This window comes from Lepidochelys kempii, chromosome 1, assembly GCF_965140285.1.
Source record: "Lepidochelys kempii isolate rLepKem1 chromosome 1, rLepKem1.hap1, whole genome shotgun sequence".
Taxonomy (NCBI): domain Eukaryota; kingdom Metazoa; phylum Chordata; order Testudines; family Cheloniidae; genus Lepidochelys; species Lepidochelys kempii.
In genome coordinates this window covers 309,026,931-309,047,867 of record NC_136380.1, presented here as the reverse complement: position 1 = coordinate 309,047,867, position 20,937 = coordinate 309,026,931, and the positions used below count along the sequence as shown (strand labels likewise).

At 42.0% G+C, this 20,937-nt stretch overlaps 1 protein-coding gene across 3 annotated transcripts in view; it reads right to left on the bottom strand.

The window, feature by feature from the left end:
• Positions 1–1,177: 1,177 nt before the first annotated feature.
• The window catches only part of KCND2 (potassium voltage-gated channel subfamily D member 2), a 433,131-nt gene continuing 413,371 nt past the window's right edge, over positions 1,178–20,937 (bottom strand). For 2 of the 3 annotated variants that reach the window (XM_073328184.2, XM_073328185.2), the window contains exons 4-8: positions 17,343–17,441; positions 15,608–15,703; positions 13,493–13,552; positions 8,556–8,803; positions 1,178–4,417 (exon numbers count right to left, since the gene is read on the bottom strand). In XM_073328184.2, coding sequence (XP_073184285.1) covers positions 4,240–4,417; positions 8,556–8,803; positions 13,493–13,552; positions 15,608–15,703; positions 17,343–17,441 — 681 coding nt within the window. In that variant the 3' untranslated portion in view covers positions 1,178–4,239. The remainder of the gene's footprint in view (positions 4,418–8,555; positions 8,804–13,492; positions 13,553–15,607; positions 15,704–17,342; positions 17,442–20,937) is intronic. The other variant, XM_073328186.2, reaches the window with a different exon arrangement.

Here is a 20,937-nt window from a genome sequence, read left to right as displayed (position 1 = left end):
AGTTGCATTTGGTTGCTGCTCCAGCAAAATACACTGCTATTGGCCATCTGATCAGTTGTATGAGTAGAGGTTTGCTTCAGTAACTATGGTTGCTCTATGCAAAATGTGTATTATTGGAGGGAAATAGGTGTATGTGTTCTGAAAAATAGTCTACATGCCATGGAAAAACAAATAAATACTTTTGCTATTTACTCACCTACCTAGAAGACTATTTCCCTCCCATATATATGTCCTTTTCATTATGTTATATGTAGGAAAGTCCACAGGAATTTAATGTTTCTGTGGAACTGAGACTTCAAATGCATAGAATCTCAGAGAGTGCTATGCTTTCAAGAGGGGTTTTTAAATTGCAGGACAATCAGTCTATTAAATTCTATGGGTTGGTTTAAAAAAAAAAAGCTTGCAGAAAGGACACCCTCTTAAATTCTAAGGGCTTTTCTGTAGGGGAGCAGTCTAGAAGAGACTGTTAACTCCTTGGAACCAGTAAAATGGCATGCACATCAATAGTACCATATAAATGGTTAATAAGAGGGAATTATTTGCATTATTTTCTTTTAGAAGAGAACTGTACAGTTTGCCATCTGCTATTACACTAAAAAGAATTTGACCATCTTAGCAAGAAGATTGTAAGAATAGAACTTGATACCAGCACTGAAATAATGTGGCATCCAGGCAGGTTCAGCAGAATTGTTCTTGCCAAGATGTTTTCAAAAATTGTCATTTTAAAGGGTGGTTTTAAAAATAGGTAAGAGAGAGCTCACCTTGGTGACAGTAATTTAATAGTCCTAATTCTATGGTCCACCTGACTAGGTGACCAGCTGTGCGTGATCTAGTCCTGCCATAAATTGGAGCAGCAAACAGGCTATTCTAACCCTCACCACCTGTCAGTGACCTTCCACATGGCCGTGTCAGCAGCCAAGGAATACATTGCCCACGTACCTCTTTCCACCTGGCCACTCCCCGTGCTTCTGGCTGGCAAATGGGGTGGCAAGGGAGTCCCTATGTGTAGCTTTTTGTACCAAAGAATCACTGGGCCCGTTGTCTCTATAGTGATGTAAATCTGTGTACACCTTGCACTTCAGTTGGATCATATAGGTTTGCTGCACACATGTTGGCTGTTCCTTGAATCTGGACAGGAAAATGTGCTCCATGAATAATAAGTTACTGAAAAACCAGGTTGTCCCGTTGAAGCATGCAGATCTTTTATTTAAATATTCCTCTGCTGTCTATTCATTCAGCATAACACATGTATTATGCTGTCTTCTGAAATATGTTAAAAGAATTTCAAACAAAATTGTCCAAAACAACAACCTTGGTTTCTTTGTATGATACACAGAAATAATTACATTTCATTTACAGCACAGATGCATTTTACACAGTCATCAACAGTCATTCACTACCAAACAGCAGTTAAATCACCTCGAACACCAAAAGAATGATTATTTTCCAAATTCAAAATAAATTAATCAAAGTGATATATGGAAATAGGAGACAGGAATGGCATTCTGAAAAATCTTGCCAAATTATTTCTTAACCTGTACTTTAAAAATGAATAAAACTTGTAATTGGGGATGTAACCGCTATGCAAATATTGCTGTATTGCAGTCTCTTTAGTCCATATGAAAAATAAAATTAAGAGGCCAAATTCTTAAACCTTGTGTGATCTCAGTGGAGTCCATGGGATTGCACAAGGTCTAACTCAGTTCAGGGCTTATCCCAAATGGCTTTCAGCAACTGCCATCTTATATTAGTTTCTGGATGTAATTAATTAAGAAGCACCATGTGACAAAGAAGAAGCTGTATTCGATTGTTAATATCAGGGCAGTTTTCATACGAGTAACTGCTTCAGCAAACACTAGGAACAAAGCCAGTCTCTTTTTCATGAGTAATTATGAGTAGACGTAGGAAGCAAGTAAAAACTAATGTGAACCCAACTTTACAACACTGTAAGAGAGGAGATCAAAATAATTGATTTCAATTCAATTACTTGACGCATTCACTGGTATCAGTCAGTGAAAATTCAGTGTGTTGATTCCTTAAATGAAATTCAAGTTTTGATTTCATTTATAAACACAGTAGAAACTTGCTAATTTGCACAAATGAATGGGAACGGCATAGTAAATTAACCAAGTTTGTGAGTAAGTGAACAAACTTGGTGAAAACAAGTATCACTCATTGCAAAATATACTCTCTTCTTTTGTCAGGTGTAATTGAGTTTTAATTTATGACAATAGCATAGTAGTGAATATTCTGTAGCATATTTTGTAAAAATAAAATCTCAGCCCTCATCACAGCATCTGTTTTTAAATCTTTGCTTACAGATAAGGCGAGACGACCAACTAGTTGTGTGAAGTAAAAAGGGTGCAAATTAGCAAGGTTCTACTTTCACGGTGTATTTCCTCTTACTATAAATGTTAAGCTCAGTCACGAGAGTGGTTAGTAATTGGTACCATAAAGTATGAAACATACAATATTCAAACTGTTAAATAACTATGTGTATCACTTGTGGTAATGTCTTCTAATGCATAGTGCCTTTTGATTGGCATATATATATATTTATATGGAGCCATGCGGTAATTTCTGCTGATACAGTATTTCTACTATAAACACCTACTATTTCATGTGCACATCATTTTCAAGATGACAAACCTCTTAACATTCTTGTCTTCTAGTAAAGAAAACTGCAGTTGGCAGAAACCTTTTGGTAAGAAAATTTAGATTTCTGTAAGACAATGAAGAAAAAAGGCATTTTTAAATAGTAAAGTCTTTATATGCATTTATGGGTCCGATCGTACAGCTAACTTCCCATTGGAGTCAATCAAAAGTTTGCAGAAAATCTCAGATCTCTAATTTATCAGTGTTTCTTGGTTATAGTCTTACAAGATATGAAGCCCCAAATAAATTTTTGGATGCAGGTTTACAGATAACTACAAAGAGAGTTTTAGCAAACTGTTTTCACTAAATGTCTTCCAGTGCTCAACATAGCCAATATTCTGGATACTGCAGAAAAACAAAGAGGTTTCAAGCTAAGTGTTAATTTGTCACAAAACCCCTTTGTTTTCATTTAATTTCAAATGGGATTGACACTGTAACACCACACTAGAAGACTGGTTCAGGAAATACAAAGGTAGGCAAGTGTTTGCAGAACAAAAGATTAAGCCAATTTATGAAGAATTGAAATCCCAAAGAAGAAAGCAATGTTAGACCAGATAAATGTGCTGCATCTTGAAAATACAGATTACAGTGGACAAAAAGAAGTATGACTGAGAAGTACACTTGTGCGACACAGTTTTGATTATATGGTTATTTAAAACTTCTCCACGTTAGAGAAAACATTTTCTATCCACGGGGTTCATGGTGCAGATGAAGTTGTGCAAAATATTTAAACAAATTAATCCTGATTCCTGATACAACAGATATACAATGAATTATTGCAGTCGTAGCAGTACCAAGGAAGCAAGATAAAACAATAATAAATATTGAAACTAACTGAACACCTTGCGTTCACTAATGAGTGTTTGAGTAAGAAATACTGCATTTTCCAAAGGTAAGTTATTTGTACAACTACCATGGAACATGAACAATCAGCAGTAAGTGCACAGAAATGCCCCTTTCTACAGTAATATTTCATCATGCCTAATCTGAAAAACAACGTAAGTAAACTGAGATCACAGCTCCAAAGAATTTCAGCATGCACTATGGTTGTATTTCTGCCAGTCAGTACAAACATATTTCATATGAGCATTTTGTTTCCTCCCTCCCTCCCTCCCTTTTTTTTTTTTTTTAACAATAGGGAGTTTGTCAACAAGTTCATGGTTTATCAACAAGAAAAAATGACGTTATCAAAATGTTTTTCATTGTTGTTTTGCATTCAGTCGGAATGTAATGTCCAAACGTGGGGTATTTTTTGTTTGTTTTGTTTGTTTATTTTTTTTAAAAAGTTCCCATGGTGGTAAGAAGCATCAATGGGGGACATTTCATTGTGCTCATATAGTAAGTCAAAATGGTCACAGAAGATTGCGCTGTGTAACTGTTCAGACGCTGTGTAGAAACTCTGTTTGGTTGCCTGCTTCACGGGCTACAACACTGAAACCCAAAATGTTTTAATTCTTCTGATCCCTTCAAGCTGTGGCTGCGGTTACACTGACCAAGGGGTATTGTCTTTTCCAGCTCTCTCCTTCTCCAGAAGTCTTCTCATCGCTAGAGCTCAGCTGGCAAGTGGTCTCTATTCTAATTGTTTTATAAAGCAGATACTCTGACAATATTTCCTCCTGAATACAGGGGAGATTCTGGCCTATTATCCCCCTCGGGTGTGGTCACTGGGGGCGTTGGGATGCTGATTATTGCTGTTGTGACATAAGGCTGCTCACAGTTTAGTTTAACACATTCTTCCATTTTGGCATTTAAACTGGATCGGCTAAAGGGGAGAAAAATCAATGAGGTAAATGTTTACATTGTTATAAACTTCTCTCCTTATTCAATTCCATTATCCCAGCCAACCAGCTTAAAGTCTGTTTTGTTATCACGTAGGATAAACACAGATACACTGCAAACACGGCCTCTGCTCTTTTGGTCATTAGACATGCAGAATGTGGCTGAGGAAGAAAGATCTGTGACTCCTATTAAAATACTTTGCTCTCTTGGAGTTTTTCACAGAAACACAGGACTGAAAGGGACTTCCTGGGTCATCAAGTCCAGTCCCAGGCTATCACAGACAACCTCATCATATAAACCTATTCATAAATTTATCTCCATACGTACAATTATCCAGATACTTTCTTTTTGATTATTGTAGGTCCATTGTATTATTTTCTTATTTGCAGTTTTGCCAACACTAGGTGGTTCAATCAGACACAACAAACCAGGAGTTGAGCTTAACAATCATGAGGTTTTATTTCGATTTTTAGCTCTCTGGAGCAAGGGCCCCCTTTTTGTGGGTGAATTTCAGGAAAATCTTGAACTGTACAAAAGGAGGCGAGAGATGGGCTGAGAAGATTACAGGATGAATAAAGATTAAACTGCTGAGGAACTCTGGTCTTCTATAATTTACCCAAACTCCTAGTCTTCCACAACACTCTGTGACAGAGAGCAGGAGACCTGGCTGCAGAGAATCCAGGGTCAGTGGTCAGTAGGACATGATCATAGATCAGTGTGAAGGACAAAACCTTAACCCTCATTATAGGGTAGTTTTGTGGAGCAGCTTTTAAATGGAATGTAATTGTAGGAAAGTGAGAGGAAGACCTGCACCCTAGTTTTAGGGAGGTAGGACACTTTGGACAAGGCATTAAGAGGGCCAGTGCCCAAAGAAGCAAAACAAAGCTGACTTGAACCCTGGTTACAAGGCGGTCACTCTTTCCTTACACAAATTCTGCCCCTTTAAAGAATGGTGGGGAAGTCACAGTAACTGAAAGTGAACAGGAGGAATCCAGCTAGGTCCCCCATTACCATAGAAATCCTCCATCCCTCACTGGCACCCTTCCCACCTTGCCTTCCTATGCTTCCAGAAGAACAGTAGTTTTGTGCCCCCCAAACCTTTACAAATGAGACCCACATTAGGTGTTACCAATAGCGTTAATATTGCTAGGTGCACTGACCTACAAGGCCTTGACGCTACATTGCCGTTTCATAAAAGACAGACATCAGCAATTTCAAATGTAGTTCTAAAAATAGCCTTGCCTGAGTCCCACCCCTATCCCCTGGCCTGTGCTGACTCCCTATGTATGTCTACACTGTGGTTAGACACCCACGACTGGCTCGTGCCATCTGACACAGGACGCGGGGCTGTTTCATTGCAGTTTAGATTTCTGGGCTCCGCTGGAGCCCAGACTCTAGGACCCTGTGAGCTGGGAGGGTCCCACAGCTCAGACAGCAATCTGAGCCTGGAAGTCTACACTGCAATGAAAGAGCCCAACAGCCCAAGCCCCATGAGCTTGAGTCAGGTGGCAGGGGCCAGCTATGGGTTTTTCTTGGCAGTGTAGATGTCTGTTCCAGTTTGTCACCAACCCACACGTGCAAAAGTGTGGGGGCCAAGCGCTCCCCACCACCAGCCCATCCCTCCTGGAGATGGGGAGCCAGGGGCTCCAAACCTTACCCTCCCTCCTGGCCTGACCAAGGCCCCTGGATGAAGGTGCCATCCCACTGCCTGGATCCAGCCAGTCCCTGGTACCAAGAGGAGCTGCAGTTTTGGCAGGGGAGGGCCCAGCTACCACCACAACATGGAGTGGGACCTTGGTGTTGGCTGGCCAGCTGGGCCAGGCTGCAGCATGCACCCTCTCAGCCAGGTCTTGAAAAGTAAGGGAAGGCAATGGCCCCTTCGCACCCCTCCCCCCACCGTCTCTGGGGCCTATGTCCCAACCACCGCCACCTATTACTGCTTCAAGAGGTACAACCAACAGTGCTTTCATGCTGCTGGGCACAATTGTGACTCACCAGCTCTGTGTCTAAGGAAGAGTGGTGAGGGTGGAAGGAAACCAGGGTCAGGTAGGGCAGAGAAATGCAAGTTTTCTGCCCTTGTTGGGCGGAGTAGGAGAAGGCGGTGACATTCATTAGCTCAGCTGGCATCTCAATATGGCAGCCAGTAACTGGTTACTTGACTGGAACAATATGGGCCAACTAACAATAGCTAGCTCACAAATATGAATGGTAAGATAGATGGGGAAGGACTGGGATGAAGGAATCTGTCCACCTCAAAGACCTCATGCAGAGCAGCTGCAAAGTCACCATTACAGCCGCATGGGTTGTAACAATAGCTAGGATCCTGGACACCCTCTAGCTTAGTGCTCACGAGTTGTGTAGTAGTTGCTCCATTGGGCATGCCTTTGGCCTTTCTTTCCTGTGCTCCAGACCCTCCTCTTCCAATCTGCACTGTCCAGTGATGCAGAGCCTTCTCCCCCACCTTAAGCTTTGAGCAAGCCCCTGCTTCCTCCCTTCCCCCTCCTGCACACTAGAAAGTAACAGTTCCATTGCATATAACGCTTTCTTTGTCCATCAAGGAGGTTGGGGTGGGGGGTGGAAGTATATCTGGGCCACAGCTGAGGGAACGTGACACCTGGCAAGGTTAAGTGACTTATCTAAAGTCACACAGCAAGTCAGTAACAGAACAAAAGTCCCAGTCCCTTGCTCTTTGTGCCAGACTTTGTGGGCTACTGACCTACTATCTGTCTATTAGTTATATGATCACATGAGCAGTGACTCAGTGTTTTGTCGTCACAATTATCAGTTTAGACATGCACCTGAGGTTGGATTCATGTGCACGCTGCGCTGCTGGGTGGCCTGTATATTTGTTCTAGGGGGTGGTTCCTAAGCAGTAAGAGAAACAGTTAAATTCATTGAATTGTGAGATTTACTCCTATCTGTACATGTGTATTGTTGCTTTTCATTCTTCTCTGTTCATGCTGTGAGTGGAAGGGTGTGCTGGAAAGTCACCCAGCAGAGGACAGGTCAGAGCCAGACAGAATTATTCATGAAATACCTGGGCCATGGATGCTGGTTCCACATACTGTTGCCAACCATCCAGGATTGTCCTGGAGTCTCCAAGAATTAAAGATTAATCTTTAATTAAATATTAGGTCATGTGATTAAATCTCCAGGAGTATGTCCCCCGCCACCTCCTTTGAGGAATGACAGAAAAAATTACCTCCACTGCAAGTCAAGGAGCTGCTGAGCTGCTTATGGCAGTGAATTTTTCACCTGCCAACTATTCAAAATTTCACTCAACAAGGCTGAATCTCTATAGCAACCTGTGCTGTAAACTATGCCTTTTTTAAAATAGAGGTATATTTCAGTTCAACATACAAACATTTTTAAGTCTAGCATGACTTTCCTGATGTTTTCAAATTTTTCCAATAACTCCCCTAGCCAGGGATTATATTTTTCTCATTCATTATATATTTTTAGAGAGGACGGATTGTCTTCAGACTAGGGAACTGGACTGGGACTCAGGAGATCTCATTTCAAGCCTCAGCTTTGTCACAGACTTTCTGTGTGAACTTCACAATGTCACAGTCTTCTTGTGTCTCTGTACCCCATCTAAAAATAGGAATAATAATACTCTCCCCTTTTTCAGTCTTGTATAATTGAATTGTACACTCTTCCAGGTAGAGACTGTTTCTTATCATGTGTTTGTACAAGATGTGGAACACCAGGGTACCAATTTCAGCTGGGGTCTCTAGGTGCTATTGCAATACAAATAATAAATATTACAATATTTTTTCTGTGGTTTGCATAAGCATTTGTTAAACAAGGATCAAATCCCAATGGCAGTTGCAGGTCAAAGCCTCTCAGGCTCTGGGCTCATATTAGGACAAACTGTTTACCTCGATCTGCCATTTCAAGACTTGTGTGGCTTAAGAACCGCTACCCAATAAGACTCAAAAAAATAAGTGCTCGTTAGACAGGTCAGCCACTTGTCCATTATTACTAAGGAACGCGGCTTACTTATTTTGAATTTGCATCAAATAACACCGTCCCACTTAGACCACAATCTATACTTCTTCCTTACTGAGCAAAGGTTTGCCATAGCATTGCATCTCAGATTGTTGTTAAAACTAAAATACCTGTTAGATGGAGATGTTCTCTCCACACATCTGATCTGAATGGTACTAAGTTCTTGTATGCTGCCTGGGCGGCTGCCAGTTATATTGGTGTTTGGGATGCGGAAAGTCTTTTTATGTCGTCTTGAGCAACAAGTGCTGGTAACACCTTGTTGGGAAGAGAGAGAGGGGCTGTGGCTTGAGGATCGATTGACTGTGGATACCTCCATGCAGCTGTCTTCATAGATGTGTTCATCCACAAACTCGTGATTCTGGTCCAGAGCAATCCAATACATGGTAAAAGCACACACAGAAAAAAGATAGGATTATAATTGAAAACATTCATGATGCTGATTGTCAAAATCCACTGTGTTACTTTTACACAACCAGAATATGGGAAAATGACAAGGATTGCAATGTTCAACCCATATCAGGATGGATTGAATATATTAAAAGTGTCAGTACAAAGTCAAAATTACCAAACCATTAACTTCACTTTTCAAAAAGTTAATGCAAAATCTTTTGTAGGATGGCAAAACATTACTCAGATATTCTTACTAGAGGCTATTGTGTAATCTATGAAAAAATTTAGAAACATTTTCCAGGCTCTTTCAATTCTGCTTATATAAATATAAATGCTCTAAATGGGAGAAACAGCATCATGATTATGTTTAAATATAGTAAAATAATACTGACTTTAATTTTTGTATCAGTCTGTAAAATGTTGTCTTAAAATAAAAGTGTGAAACCATGATTTGAAACAATACATTGCATGATCCAGGAATAAGCCTGTATTTATCAAAAAGTAAAATGCAACCTTAACTGTAGTTTCCGTTAGAGAAGAAGCTAAAATAAATACCAAACATTCTCTACAGAGATTACTATTGCCAGTTATAATAGCTTGATATATCTAAATTAGTTCATAAGACAAAGCCTTTAATTCAGTGAAATAGTATTTATTCACGGGCTCTTTGCTTAATCCCCACATAGACAGAAATCCTATAGGCACATCATAGTGCGTGTCCTATGGAAATTCCAAGTACAGAAATAGCCATTGTACTTTGACACTTAGTATGTGATTATGAAGCTCGACTCACAAAATTGCGACTGCCACAGTTTCTCTGCACTGCAAGAAGGCTACAGTGGTGGCGTGGTTTTCAATAAAAGGAATATGCACTGTAAGAATAAATGCAGTAGTCTTAAGGTAGAATCCCAAGACAAAATGGACAGCAGGATGCTGATGCTTATAATACCATTGTTTTGGATTGTTTGAGACAACTTCTGTTTCCACATTCCCAACTGCGGATGCTTTGACACTGGGTTGGGAAACACTGGCTTGCACTCCACATAACCCCACTGACTTCAATTTGGTTGGTTCTCTGCATTTTCGTTTACTAGGGGCTAGCCTGCACTGGAATCGCTACAGTGGCATAGTTGTACCAATGCTAGGGCAGATACTCTATGCCGAGGGGAGAGAACTCTTCCATTGCCATAATTCGTCCACCTCCCCCAGCAGCGGTAGCTATGTCATCAGGAGAGCATTTCCCGCTGACACAGCGCTGTCCATACCAGTTTAATTTACGTCACTCGGGGGAGGGGGAGAGGCTTTTCCACACCCCGAGCAACTTACGTTATACCAAAGTACGCGCTAGTGTGTACAAGCCCTAGGATAAGGAAAACTATTTCCTTCCCTAAAGAAGGCTCTACTAACATGGAATGTCATTCAGATGCCAATAGGTACTCTGTGAATACATTCATGTTTTCCATAAGAAACATCGCATACGTAGAAGAAAGTACGTACACATTCATCAGCAAAGTGAGCACCAGCACACTAATTTCCTAAGGCAGCTGAATGTTTGGTACAACTGGAAATAACTTGTTCAGCATACCATTGCTATTTGCTCTCCCTTTTCCCTTCCTTGACTCATTTAACAGTCAGGTGTCATCTTGTGTTGAAGGAAATGGTGTAAAAGAATAATGATTTCAAGTGACACAAGGAGACAGAACTGCTTGTGTAACTTCCTTGAAAATTGACTTTACACAGTTTATGTTCATAAACAAGACTCCAAATGCAATTAGAGTCTGGATATGGGATGCAGAGAGAGAAATTACTTAATAACTGTCTTCAGGTTATGTATAGGGGCGTCCAGTATGTTTGCCAAGATCTCTGGTAGTTTTCCAACATAAAACAGTTTTGTGCTTCCTGAAGCTATTATGGAGCTATCAAACAGAATTCAATTAGCATAGTCTATTAACGAGTGATGCTGAGTGAACTTTTAATATAGACTGGAGATATTTTTAAATTATATAATGGCTCAAACAAATATATTGAATTATACATGTCAAGTGTCTAGCATATGGAATATATTCATTTATTGTCATACAATGAACTTTGACATATTTGGATTTAAAATCTGCATTTGGGAATTCAAGCCTAAAATAATTAAAATTTAAGAAGTCCAGATTTCTTCTGTGAGCTGTAAATTAACTGTTGTATATTAGCTGAAAAGATATCCTATAAAATACCTCTCTGAATACAAGTGTTGCCATTACAAAAGTAATTTCAAAGAAGAAAGCTACAGGCCATAACTTGGCATCCACTGCACTTCTCAGAGAAGATGAAAAGAGATGAAAGGCTCAATGGCCTAAAAATGTTGGAAAGAGGGTAGAAGAGCCAAAGTGGCCTCTGTCTGATGCTGAAGAAGTCCTTCTGCATAAACCCTCTTGTGGCTAGTGTCCGCTGTCTTCAAAGAAGGAAGGGAGGCTTAGAAGGTGTGTGGCTAGTTTTATCTCCACCGTGAATAACCAACACTCCTCATCCCTTGAGATGAAGATTCTCAAATTTGCATTTTCTCACTTAACTTTTGGGAAGGCATGATCTGGCCATCTGACTTCATCAATTGATCAGTTACAAATAGAATATATACCCCTGCTCCTAAGCAATTACCTGTGTGTGTTGTAGGTGTGCACATATCTGGGAGGTAGGACTCAACAGCCAAGAAAATTGTTGTATGCAGTGTTATTGAAGCAATGCTGGTCCCAGGATGTTAGCGAGACAAGGTGGGTGATTGCACCCACTTCTGCTAGTGAGATAAGCTTTCGAGTTTACACAGAGCTCTTCTTCAGGTTTTGGGGAAAAAACTCAGTGTCACTGCTAAATACAAGGTTTGAACAGATAGTATAGCATATCTTTTCAAACCTTGTATTTAGCAGTGACACTGAGTTAGTTTCCCAGATCTGAAGAAAAGCTTTGTGTAAGCTCGAAAACTTGTCTGTCTCACCAACAGAAGTTGGTCTAATAAAAGATATTTCCTCACCCACCTTGTCTCTCAAAAAAATTGTTGAAAAGTAAATAAATGTCATGTATAATTCCATAAAATAAGACCAGGCTTGTACTATACATTTTTTGAAGAGCCACTGTTAAAAAAGAAAAAAAAGGATCAAGTTTTTCATCATGAATAACTTGGGGAGATGGAAGAGCTTCCGGGCCTGATCCAAGTCCCATCCAAGTGAATGGGAGTCTTTCTATTCAGTTTTCTGAGAGTTGGACCAGGCCTGTTGCTAAGGTGAAAGTTTGCGAATTCATTTGTAAAGTTCAAGTGGAAAGCAATGCCCAAAGCAGACGGCTATGACTGAGGGCAAGTCTACACTACAGCGCTACAGCGGTGTAGCTGCACTGATGAAGCTGTGCTACTGTAGCCCCTCAGGTGAAGATATGCTGTGACAACAGAGGAGTGCTCTCCCATCAGCATAATTACTCCATCTTGACGAGAAGCGTAAGCTATGTCGGCAGGAGAGCATCTCCTGCCAACATAGCGCCGGTGTGGACAGCATGATACTTACATTGCTCGGGGGAAGGGAGGCTTTTTCACACCCCATAGCGATGTAAGTAAGATCGACTTAGACTGTAGTGTAGATATGCCCATAGTTCTACCATGGTATGCCTCAAAAGTGTTCCAAAAGGTTAAAACTGTAGTAGGGGAGATAGGTTGTCAGGCGAGTCCTTTGTAATAGACATTTAAAGCTAGACAGTTTATGCTATACTTTAAATCAGATAAGAATATTAAAAAAGACAGCATGTAGAAAGCATAAGCACCTGAAAGATGACACATAAGTAACTAAATGACAAACAACAACTGGACCATGTTAATTACAAGGCAATTGAATAAACAGGCTGTGAAAATAAAAATATGACGTTATACACGTACATAAGTTGTATTTTAATTTAATAACGTGTGTAATGGAGAAATTGTTATGCTCTCACTTGAACAGGAGCAATAAGAAAAGCTGCTGCATATACTTTCTGTTTTGAATACAGCAGATGCAGCGCTGTGTTTTTTAATAAAAGTCCAACATTAAACAATAAAGCTAAGACAAAACATTGAAACTTTGTGCCGTGTGTCCATACCTCACAGAGAAGTTATACAATGACTAGAAAATGCCACTTGGCAATTTTCATCTTGAAAGTTAGTCACATATGTCATAACCTGTTACATTTTTGGGGGGGAAATGGACCCCAAGATTTTTTTGGAAACCTTTGATTCATGAAAATCAAATGCATGATTCTCTAACCTTGTGATTCCATGAATATGATGAGCATTGAGCAATGTATGAAGGAAATTTAACATAGCTTACTAAATTTCCGAACGATGAGACATGATGCCTGTGCACATATAGACAATCTCTGATTTTTTTCTGCTGTAATGCACCTTCATACATTTAGTCTGTAACATGTCAACCACAGAGATGGGCACCAGCCACAAAATTCTGATCCCAATTCTGATTTTCAGCACCTAAAATTTGAGTATTTGAATCTGGAATTTGGGTCCATGTCTGGTCAACATGATCTAAACTCTTTGTTAGGAAATGGCAAAGTATTGTATATACTGATGGTCACTGCCAGAGAATTAGTTAGGTGCATCTACATTTGATAAAATCAGAGCTAAATTTGTAAATTGTACCTTAAATGGTGTTGAACAGCTTATTGATAAGATGGGATCATCCACAACATAAGATAAACCCTACATGGCAATATGGTGACAGGAGAGAAAATACAAGGACAAATATAGATTATTTTACCATTTCCCAATGTGAACTTATTACATTTACAAAGGTTACACTCAATATAATTATTCTTCATGTCCTTAGGTTCCTTAGGAAATAATAAACAGGAAATGATGTAAAAACAATAATGATCAGGTAACAGAAATGCCTTTGTGACATTTCTGGCCAGAAATATTTTATCTGTGAATGAAACATATGGCTTGTTAATATTCAAAGTCAATATGGCTCATCAGGCTAACACAGCCATAAGATAAACAAGGGAGTGGTATGGCTAGCATCATATCCGACTGCGTTGGACTTCCCTAACTTAGAGGTACCCATTTTGCAGCTGGGTGAACTTGAGGTGATCTCTCAGTGTGAGATCAAGTGAGATTCCAACCCACAACATTCAGGATTGCAGTCAAGTGCCTTAACCACTTGGTGCCTACACCTCATTCTTATTAATATTACTGACGTGTAATTATGTTTTAATTTAACATTCATGATGACTGTATAGTTATCCAGATATTAAGCAGTAGACACCTGCACTCAATCATCTGTTTTTGAGTGCTTGGAAGTTTTTAACCAAAGCAAGTGTGTTTTGGTGGCTGGGAATTATATCACTTATTCCTGTAAGGGGCTAAGTGTCAGAGCTGAGGCTAAACGATTCTGTAGCGCTACACCTGTGTCATAAATATAAAGGGAAGGGTAAACACCTTTAAAATCCCTCCTGGCCAGAGGAAAAACCCTTTCACCTGTAAAGGGTTAAGAAGCTAGGATAAACCTCGCTGGCACCTGACCAAAATGACCAATGAGGAGACAAGATACTTTCAAAAGCTGGGGGGAGGGAGAACCAAAGTCTCTCTCTCTGGCTGTGTGATTCTTTTGCCGGGGACAGAACAGGAATGGAGTCTTAGAACTTAGTAAGTAATCTAGCTAGATATGCGTTAGATTCTGATTTCTTTAAATGGCTGAGGAAATAAGCTGTGCTGAATGGAATGGATATTCCTGGTTTTGTGTCTTTTTGTAACTTAAGGTTTTGCCTAGAGGGATTCTCTATGTTTTGAATCTAATTACCCTGTAAGGTATTTACCATCCTGATTTTACAGAGGTGATTCTTTTTACTTTTTCTTCTATTAAAATTCTTCTTTTAAGAAACTGAATGCTTTTTCATTGTTCTTAAGATCCAAGGGTTTGCGTCTGTGGTCACCTATGCAAATTGGTGAGGATTCTTATCAAACCTTCCCCAGGAAAGGGGGTGTAAGATTTGGGAGGATTTTGGGGGGAAAGACGTTTCCAAACGGACTCGTTCTTAGTAACCAGTGTTAGACGTTTGGTGGTGGCAGCAAAAGTCCAGGGCAAAAGGTAAAATAGTTTGTACCTTGGGGAAGTTTTAACCTAAGCTGGTAAAAGTAAGCTTAGGAGGTTTTCATGCAGATCCCCACATCTGTACCCTAGAGTTCAGAGTGAGGAAGGAACCTTGACAACCTGTATCTTAATTCAGAGGATGAAGTTGAAGTTGCAGAATAAGACGGTGAGTACTCTCAACTTGCACTCACTTAAATAGGAGGTGAGTGCCCATATCACAGGAAGTGCTCAGCAACTCATAAGATTGACCTGAGGACCCAGAACTTCAATCCTTGCTCAGGCTTTGCCTGAATTGGGAATTTTGCATGAGTAAGGACTGGAGGTTGGAGTCCTAGAAACTTTACGGTAGCAAAGTGAGTAAACATGCAAATCATAAACTCAACTCTCTCTCTCTGTATAAATATATATAAATTAAGATCCTCAACTGGTGCTATTGGGGTGCCCCATTAAGGTTAATGTCCTGATGTCAGTTGAGGATCCAACCTATGATCTTTAAATGTTACTATGTACATTGCATGAAAATAAACTAGAAAATTTCTAAATCAGCCCAATCTATAAAATAGCCTTTGGTCCTGGATAAGGACTGTACCATGAGGAATTAGTATAAATGAGCTACTACAAAACAAAAATTAGGTTTACAGAAGAAACTGATTCCATTTTCTTACCGTGGTTTTTTCCAGACAGTGAAGCAGGTGGTGGTGCTGTGTTTCAAAGGAAGAGCCAGATTTGCTAAGAAAGTTCTGTTCTTCCTCCTTGGTGGACTGTAAATACATAGAATTCTCTATTATTTTCATTTGTGAACAAAAGTCTCTCAGCCAAATATTGGATGAAAACAGACTCAGGGTGTATACTGCAGCATATCTGCAGTGCTTTATCAGGGAAAAACTACATGGTATAAAATAAATCAGTTTGAACATGATGACTTTTTTGTTTATTAATCAAAATATTTTCTCTCCTTTCCTTGCAACCCTTCCTGAATGTCCCATACCTCAGCATTTCCACAGAATCATAAAATTGTAGGGCTGGAAGGGACCTCAAGAGGTCATCAAGTCCAGCCCCTGGCCTATAGTAGGCCCAAGTAAACCTAGACTATCCCTGACAGGTGTTTGTCCAATTTATTCTTAAAAATCTCCAGTGAAGGGGATTCTACAACCATCCTTGGAAGCCTATTTCAGAGCTTGACTACCCTTAGAAAGTTTTCCCTAATGTCTAACCTAAATCTCCCTTGATGCAGATTAACCCCTTTACTTCTGTGTTCCATCTTCACTGGACATGGAGAACAATTGATCACTGACCTCTTTATAACAGCCCTTAACATATTTGAAGACTGTTACCAGGTTCCCTTTCAGTCTTCTATTCTCAAGACTAAACGTTCCCAGTTTTTATAACTTTTCCTCGTAGCTCAGGCTTGCTAAGCTTTTTGTCATTTTTGTTGCTCTCCTCCAGACTCTCTCCAATTTATCCACATCATTTCTAAAGTGTGGTGCCCAGAACTGGGTGGCCTTTTGTGTATAGTTAGAACAATGCAACCTACAGATGTAATCATCATGTTAAGGTGCTGAGTGTAAAATCAGCACACACTTAAATGGTCATAAATCTAACTGACGGTAAAACATTTTCCCCTGTGTATCGGCCTTTTTAAAAAAGAAATTGCATATAGTTGTCTTATTTCCTCTTGAGATTGTTTAATAATGCTGAAGAATTTGTGGTAAAACCCTTTATACAAAAAAAATCACGTCACTGACTGATCCCAACCCGCTGAGTTCAGAAAGTGTACAGCAGATGTTACAGACACAGAATGAAGAATTATGTAGAAAACATTTCCTGATTTATTAAATGCTTTCATCATTATTCACTAGAGGGCACTAAACTAAATCGGGATGAAAATGGGACTATATCAAATGTCGAACTTAGAGATGGGCATAAAATGTCCTTTAGGTCCCAACACTCCAAACTTTGGGATGTATAAAATCCAGATTTATATTTAGTTGCTTGAGCACCTTTGCAGTTAAAATGTTATTTCTCAGACCATAAATATCAGATCTAGATCAACATTTTCCCAAAATCTCAGGGTGCCCAGAGGCAGTGTCTTGGTTTGGCTCAGAGAGATGGTGATAACTATGGATTTTTGATTTGAACCAAACTTCAGTTTAAATTTGGGATGTATTTCAGTCCAGAGTTTGTGAACCATCCCCTCCTTTGTTATTTTATATACTGTCATCCAATCCTGTAATCTTGCTTAAACAATAATAGTTGTTCAGTTTGTCCTTCTTTAACCTACTTCTATTGATAGTATTACTTATCGAGTCAGATTGACTAGTCCCGATGATAAATAGAATAAATGGCTGCTGTGCTATTATTAAGTAGCTATTCTGGAGCTGGATTACATAAGTATATTACCTGGTGAAGCTGGTTACTCAGTAAGCCATTTCGTTTGCTCTGCATGTAAGCATTAGCAGTCCCACTCTTTGCTGCTCGAATTCTAGCAAGTCTGGCTTTCTGTGCAAAGGAGGAGACAAAAAGAAATGGTGGCACTTCTACTTATTGTATCCATTAGTCTGTTTATAGAAAGCAGCTAACTGGAATCTGCTGTTTATGAATACTGATGTCATAATCACTAAAGTGATGGTCATTCAGGCAACAAATCAAGAGTGTTTTCCCTGTTAAACTGCAAATTAGCTAGCAGCTTTTGTTTCTTTCCATGAATCAGCCAATTGGAACAATGATTTGGATAAATGATTATAAATATTCTCACAATATTAGGCAAGTTATATTTTCCTTTGTCTGTGGCAGTGATCATGTCACCTCTATATCTGTCTTGAAGGTCAGGAATATTGCTTCCATCTCAATTTATGTCATTCCTAATCCTTCAAGGAAAAGTTCCTCAACAGAAACGTCTATGGTCCAAGAGAACATTTCAGCTGCTATGAGCCATGAAGAGCCTCCATAGTTCCTCAGAGCATTCTAATTTTCAGAGAAACATATGTATAACAATGAGAGAGAAAGGCGTCAGTACATGGAAAAGCTAGATTCCTGAGTTCCTGACAGACCTTTCTAAAGCATTCTACTTGCTACAAGGTGTTTGTTACATCTTGTTTATGCCTACTTGTATAAAGATACTTAATACGAATCACGACTTGTCCCAGTCTGAGCATTCTCTTGAAATTTTAAACAACAAATTGTTGAGAGAGGATGGGCCAGATGAGCTCTTGTTTGTGTAGTGTGGCAAGGCACCTCCTTTACCTCACCCGGCTCAGCAGTTTTCTCTCTGGGAGGGCTGGGGGGTGGAGGGGGGGCGGGGTACACCTGGAGCAAATCAGTCCCACTCTGGAGAGTTTTTATTCTTCAATATTGACAAGGTGGGCCTCAGAGTAGGCCAAGAAGTACTTTTCAGCCAAACAAAAAGAGAAGACCTTTCCCTGGGGGGTATTGCCTCATTATGCTGACCTCTGGGTTCCAGTCCTTCCCCAAACAGTCTGTTAGCATGTTTGCTTCCCCTATAGGGAAGAGAGCAGCCTTACATCTAGGAGAAACCTTTTCCTCCTCCTGCAGCTTATCTTCCATCTCTCCTCATTCTCTCTCACCAGAAAAAGGTTTTTTTAAAGATCCTTAATTGGATTCGGGAGTCCCTTGTTGACCTGAGATAAGCTGTTTTCAGCTCCTGGGGACAAGGGTCTTTACCATTCTAGGCAGGGGTGAAAGTAACTTAAAGGACTTACCGGTATGCTGGAGTCCTGAGTGGGGACGTGGCCTCAATCGGAAAAGGCAGGGCCTTTAAATACCTGCGCCCTTTAAATCAAGATTTAAAGATCCCAGGGCTCCGGCTGCTACTAGGAGACCTGGGGTCTTTAAATCACCCCCAGAGCTTCTAGCTGCAGAGGTGGCTGGGAGCCCCGGGGCTCAGGGGCAATTTAAAGGGCCCAGGGCTCCAGCGGTCACTACCGCAGCAGAGCTCCAGGCCCTTTAAATCACTGAAGGAGCCCTGCCGCCCTACTCCAGGGCTCTGGCAGCGGGGCTCGGGACGCGATTTAAAGGCCCTGGGGCTCTGGCCGTGCAGGGAGCCCCGGGCCCTTTAAATCGCCAGCCTGGGGAAGCTGTACTGGACTGTACTGGCTTACATTCACCTCTGATTCTAGGGCTAATATGCCTGTCTTCTATCACTCTCTTGTGGGCGTGGAGCTGCTGTTTCTAGGCACAGAGCACCCTCTTCAGCTGTTGTCTGGGCCAGACCCACCCCCGGCTACCTCACCAGCTGGTTGCTGCTGCTCCTTGGGGAGTCCTGCTGGCCTGCTCCCCAGAGAAGGAGTGAGGGATCCTGCTACCATCTGTGAGGTCTCTCTCAGCTGGCTGTTTGCTGCTGTGGAGCTTGCTGCTGGTGTGAGGAGGAGGAAGAGGAGTTGCAGAGCGTGGTACACCTGGAGCTACTGCAGGACATTGTGGAGGGGGTTTTTCACAGGACTGAGTGACTTTAACATCTTTACTCCCATGGTGGTGATTCTTGTTGTGCGGGAGGGGCGGGGTGAAGAGATGTGGAGCCCTCCCCCTAGTCCATGTACCCCCTCACCACCACCGCTGCCACCCCCCCTCATTACCTCTGCTCACCATTTTGACTGCTCTCCACTCCTGGACTTGGCTGCTCACCTGGCCTTTATCCACCTGGCTTTGGCAACACTGAGCAAGGGCTTTTGAACCACAAGTGCACATGCCTTTCCCGTCCCCTTGGACTTGCCCTCCCTTCCTCTGCTGCTTTTGGCAGGTGGACTTCCCCCACCCTCTGCTTTGCCCATAGGCCTCCTCCCAGCAGTTTGCCCCCTTTCCCGGTGTTGCCTGCCCCGCCCGCACAATCCCTGCTGCCTATTTTTGCCTCCCGACCCAGGTCCCCAGGCAGTTTCTGTTTGTTTGCCTACCCTGCCCAGGTCCCTTGGTGTTTGCTAGTTTTGCCTGCTCTGCCCTGGCCCTTGCTGCTGGTCCCTGTGGGTTTCCTACCCTGACCCCGGTCTGCTTCCAGCCTGTTCCTTTCTCCCCTCGCCTTTTGTTGTCCCCCCACACCTTGTCCAGCCCCCTTGCTCCATGCACCCATGTCCCCCACATGTGCTTGTGCCCCTTCCTGTTTTCTCTTGAGCCCCTTTGTTGACTGCACCCCTCTATGATACTGTGATCACTCCCCTCCCCAGTGCAGCCAGAGGAGCCGGTATTTCCACCACCCTTTTCCTGCCTTGATCAATGTCCCCGATCCCCCACTCTCCTTGCCGCCCTCCTCCCCTGCCTGCCACTTAGTGGGAGGAGTAGTTGGCTTTACCCCTTCCCGTTTCTCTCTTCCCCCCCCTTCTCTTTTGTGCTCATCCCTGTCCCCTCTGCGAATGGTGGGGGAAACGGTGGGTGGAACGGTTCCCCCACCCGGGTTGCCCCTGTTGCCTCCCCCCACCTGCTCTCCCATTTGTCCCTGCAGCTTCCCTCTTGACTGCTGCTGCCAGACTGCTTGCCATCGCCCCCGCTGCGGGTACCGGCGGCAGGCACGGGTATGGATTCTGTTGTTGCCATGACTCCTATCTCCTCTGCTCTTGGGGGAGCCCCCCCGACCGGCAGAAAGGGCCAGGGGAAGAAAAAGGTCAAAAGCCTCACCCGGAAGGCCAAGACCCTTGTGGTAGGGGCTGCCCCCCCTGCCGCAGCCCTGCCGTCGGCCACAGCTCCCCATGCCCTATCCCTTGCCATTCCTTCCACCAGCTCTGGGTGTGTCCCTCCCCTGGCACCCAGAGCATACGCTCAGGTGGCAGTGGTCCCTCGGCCCCTCACTTTGTCATCTACCCCGCCACCGCCTCCGGTTCCATCCCTGGTGGCCAGGGCCCTTTTCCCACCCTGACTAGGAAGCACAGCATCCACTGCCTCCTGGTGCCCGCCTTGCCCCACGTTGAGGCCTATGTGCGGGCACTGAAGAGGGTGGTGGGCCTATGGCCCTGCTGGCGGCCTCTAAGATGTACAGGAAGGTAGTTGTCTT